General features: G+C 44.1%; 1 protein-coding gene across 2 annotated transcripts in view; it reads left to right on the plus strand.

Annotated features, from left to right (window-relative positions):
- slc5a7a (solute carrier family 5 member 7a) overlaps positions 1-4002 on the plus strand; it is a 5556-nt gene extending 1554 nt beyond the window's left edge. For both annotated transcript variants that reach the window (XM_031846459.1, XM_031846458.1), the window contains exons 3-9: positions 83-196; positions 557-712; positions 826-974; positions 1303-1446; positions 1823-1976; positions 2688-2905; positions 3009-4002. In XM_031846459.1, the coding sequence (XP_031702319.1) occupies positions 83-196; positions 557-712; positions 826-974; positions 1303-1446; positions 1823-1976; positions 2688-2905; positions 3009-3680 (1607 nt within the window). In that variant the 3' untranslated portion in view covers positions 3681-4002. The remainder of the gene's footprint in view (positions 1-82; positions 197-556; positions 713-825; positions 975-1302; positions 1447-1822; positions 1977-2687; positions 2906-3008) is intronic.
- Positions 4003-4260: the final 258 nt, after the last annotated feature.

A 4260-nucleotide genomic window follows, 5' to 3' on the forward strand; every position in this document is an offset into this window, starting at 1 on the left:
GTGTGTGTGTGTGTGTGTGTGTGTGTGTGTGTGTGTGTGTGTGTGTGCGTGCGTGTGTGTGTGTGTGTGATTTTTTTTTTAGCGACATGGGTTGGAGGAGGATATATAAATGGCACAGCTGAGTATGTGTATCTGCCTGATTATGGCTTGGCTTGGGCTCAAGCTCCCTTTGGATATGCCCTCAGTCTTGTTGTGGGTGAGTGGATTAAAACAATAAAATACAGATTGATATTGTGTGTGATCCGGAGCAATAACGTAGGGATTCTGTGTCCTTGTTTCTACCTATTAACAGTGAAATGCAGCCCACACATTCATATTTTTGACTTTTTGACCACATACCTTGAAATGGATGGTTTGGGTGCTAATCAAACCATGTCCAGTGGTCCTGTGTTCAATTCTATATTTAAATTCCTTGTTAAGTCTTAAACCTGTTGGTTCAAGTATCAGTCTATTTGAACAAGTAAAAAAATGTAAAACTGCAGATTTAAACCATGCTTGTTTATATAGAGGTACATTTGAAGGTGTCACAATTCAATGTGTCTACTCTTTGTCCCAGGGGGTCTTTTTTTTGCTAAACCCATGCGCTCACGAGGTTACGTCACCATGTTGGACCCGTTCCAGCAGATATATGGGAAACGCATGGGTGGCCTCCTCTTCATACCTGCACTCATGGGAGAGATCTTCTGGTCCGCGGCCATCTTATCCGCCCTTGGTGAGTTCATGTTCCCATCTACAATGAAACAAGTTATTCTGGTGGCCAATACGATCAAAGTGAGGTCTTCTCCATATATATCTGTATGCCATAACATTTGCTCGTGACCTTAGGTGCTACTCTGAGTGTCATCGTGGACATCAACATTAAGATGTCAGTGGTTATCTCAGCGCTCATTGCAATCTTTTACACCCTGGTTGGAGGACTTTACTCTGTGGCCTACACTGATGTCGTGCAGCTCTTCTGTATCTTTATTGGCCTGGTAGGTTCATGTTGAGCACAAGTTAAAGATAGATGATAGCAACTAGTGTAATTAAATAACCCTCTTTAGTAGATTTACTGTGTTTGTCACACCAAACATACTTTGACCTTGACTTAAAATATGACAAATTACGCACATGAATAGTCACAGATGCTGCTCCAAAGGAACACACTGACATGAAATGTTACTGCAAAGATTTATTTGTGACACATTGTCTAAAAATGATAAGAAAAGCTAAGGTGGGATAATAAATTGCTGAAGTTATAATAACCATTAAACCTATTTTTTTTTTTTGTATCTGTTTTAACTTGTTTCTGGACGTCTACAGTGGATCAGTGTCCCGTTTGCTTTGACCAACCCTGCGGTGTCGGACATTACCGTTACTGCAGTGAAGCAGGTGTACCAGTCGCCCTGGAGAGGCAGCATACAGAAGGGCGACACCTGGGTCTGGATCGACAACTTCTGCCTCCTGGTACAGTCCCCACGCCTTATCCATCCCTCACCTCATCAGAATTTAGTCCACTGTGACCAGCACTGGGTCTAAAGGTCTACAACTGATTTCATTGATGAAAAAATATCAGCATGCCAGGACTATTTGATGACTTTATGAAGTGAAAATACTACAGCTTGTTATCAAATAATTTAGTGAAGGAGTTTCATACACTCTCATTACACCTTTCTGCAGAACTGTCCTTATGGTCCTTATTCAAATCAAGGCACTAAGGATAGAGGATGTCTTATGCTGTACAGATTATAAAGCCTTTTGAGGCAAAGTGAATGCAATTGTCATAACTGTGTCAGGCTTTAGTTCTGCGAATGTTATTCACTGGTCTCTAAATGTGCTGCAGATGCTTGGAGGAATACCCTGGCAAGTGTATTTCCAGAGAGTACTGTCTGCCTCCTCGGCCAACTACGCCCAGGTCCTCTCCTTCCTGGCTGCTTTCGGGTGCCTCGTCATGGCTGTGCCCTCCGTTCTCATCGGGGCCATCGGGGCCTCCACAGGTTAGAGAGCTCACACATGAGCCTGCAATTGCACAGTCTGTGTGTGTGTTTGTTTTCAGGGGAAAGGCTCTGGATGGGTCCATGTTGCCCTTAGATCTGAGAGAGCCTGGTAAATAGCAGCTGGTTCACCTCATCCATAATGAAGCAGCAATCCAGTTAATAACCATGCTGGCTGTGTAAATATTACATTAGAGGGAGGCAAGGGACCAAATTAGAGGTTTGATCTCCAGATTTTTAGGCGTCAGATTCCTTGGTGAACATCTGAACACACAACTTTGTTTTGTCTTGTTTTAACATGGAAATAACAAACATGAGCTGCCACTGCAAATGTTTAATGAGAAGATGGTTTTAAAACTTCTGCAGACAGTAATATTTTATTTGTTAAGCTTATTCCCATCATCAGCAGTTTCAGTCTCTGTTTTAATGAGCCTAAAATTGTGGAAAACAAATGTTGCAATGCTATCATATTTCATTTTGTTGTGATCATGCATGTTTTGTTCCAGCTTTGACATTTTCATACTGTATAGTGAGTAAGCTATGCCATACAGTTTCAGTATTATGAATGTTTAATTGCAAATTACCTTCATTTCTGAGGAATTTGGAAAAGTTGTGTTTCTCTGGAGGCCATGAGGTTATTTATAAAACAAATTGTGATACAGTTCAAGTATACTGGCCATATTGGTTGTGTCATTCATTCTCTCCCTTACTCAGACTGGAACCAGACAAGTTATGGTGCTATTCCTCCTAAAGAGAAGGACCAAGCGGACATGATACTCCCCATCGTGCTCCAACACCTTTGCCCGCCGTTCGTCTCTTTCTTCGGCCTGGGTGCAGTGTCTGCAGCTGTCATGTCGTCTGCAGACTCCTCCATCCTGTCAGCCAGCTCCATGTTTGCGAGGAACATCTACCAGCTCGCCTTTAGACAGTCGGTGTGTACAAAGTTTATACAACATCCATATTTTTTTTCCTGCTTGTTTGTGGCTGCTTGGCACACGTCACAATCCTGTCCCCCGCTCGTCTCTGTCTCCTCAGGCGTCTGACCGTGAGATCGTGTGGGTGATGCGTATTACCATCTTTGTATTCGGCGGCCTTGCCACGTTGATGGCGCTGGTGACTGGGACAGTTTACGGCCTCTGGTACCTGAGCTCAGACCTGGTTTACGTCATCATCTTCCCCCAGCTGATCAGCGTGCTCTTTGTCAAAGGCACCAACACGTACGGCTCCGTGGCCGCCTACCTCTTCGGCATGGTGCTGCGTATAGGCGGAGGAGAACCCTACCTGCAGCTGCCTCCGTTCATTTATTACCCTGGCTGGACCACCGAGCAGAGGATACACCACATAACTGGGGAAATGGAGGAAGTTGTCATCCAGAAGTTCCCCTTCAAGACCATGTCCATGCTCGCCTCCTTCCTGGGTAACGTCGCTTTCTCCTACCTGGCAAAGTACCTGTTTGAGAGCGGCAGGATTTCACACAAATACGACTTCCTCGACGCAGTGGTGTCCAAGCACAGCGGAGAGATTATGGATAGGACGACGCTCGTGACTCGTGGCAACAACATCGGGCTGTCGGAGATGACGCCCGTCAAACCGCGGCTGAGCGTGACCTTGGCGGCCGCCTTCACACGCCGTGACACGCTGCCGAAGGAAACAGTGGAGGAGGAGGAGGAGTCCAGCTCTGAATCCTCCCACCATGATGAAGAATGACAAACTCAGGATGTGTTTAAAAAAACACGCTGAACATGCGAGGGAACTGTCAGAGAACTGGTTACTCTGTCAAATTCTCCAAGAAGAAGTACGAGACAAGAAGCAAACGTCCTCCGATGGGACTACAAAAGAACCACATCCAGCATGTGGTGATTGGATAACGGCCACATGACAGGATATATAGTGTAGCAGCTTGCTGATTGTCTGGACATGACGTTCTCTTTTCTGTGAAGTACATCAACCATTCACTCATATAGCTCTTATATATAGTTGGGTGTAATGCATACTCATCCTCTTCTGAACTGCTTTGGAGATATAGTTAAAGAAATAATTTGATTGATTTTGTTTTTTTATCACTAAAGAAAAAGCAGATCAAACTACAGCTGAGTGGAGATAAGAGATGCTGCACAGTTTCTACCGGGGAGAAGTGGTGAAATATTTGATGAACAGATGGCAGGTAGTTGACCTGTACAGCAACTATTATAAAAGCTGATTGTGAGAGAGAGTTGAAGTAAAAATAGATCAACAAATTATGGAAAACAGGATATTATATAACTTTAATATGTCACAACAAGCCAAT

The sequence above is a fragment of the Anarrhichthys ocellatus genome, unplaced genomic scaffold, assembly GCF_004355925.1.
Source record: "Anarrhichthys ocellatus isolate YVR2014 unplaced genomic scaffold, GSC_Weel_1.0 scaffold6, whole genome shotgun sequence".
NCBI classification, from domain to species: Eukaryota; Metazoa; Chordata; class Actinopteri; order Perciformes; family Anarhichadidae; genus Anarrhichthys; species Anarrhichthys ocellatus.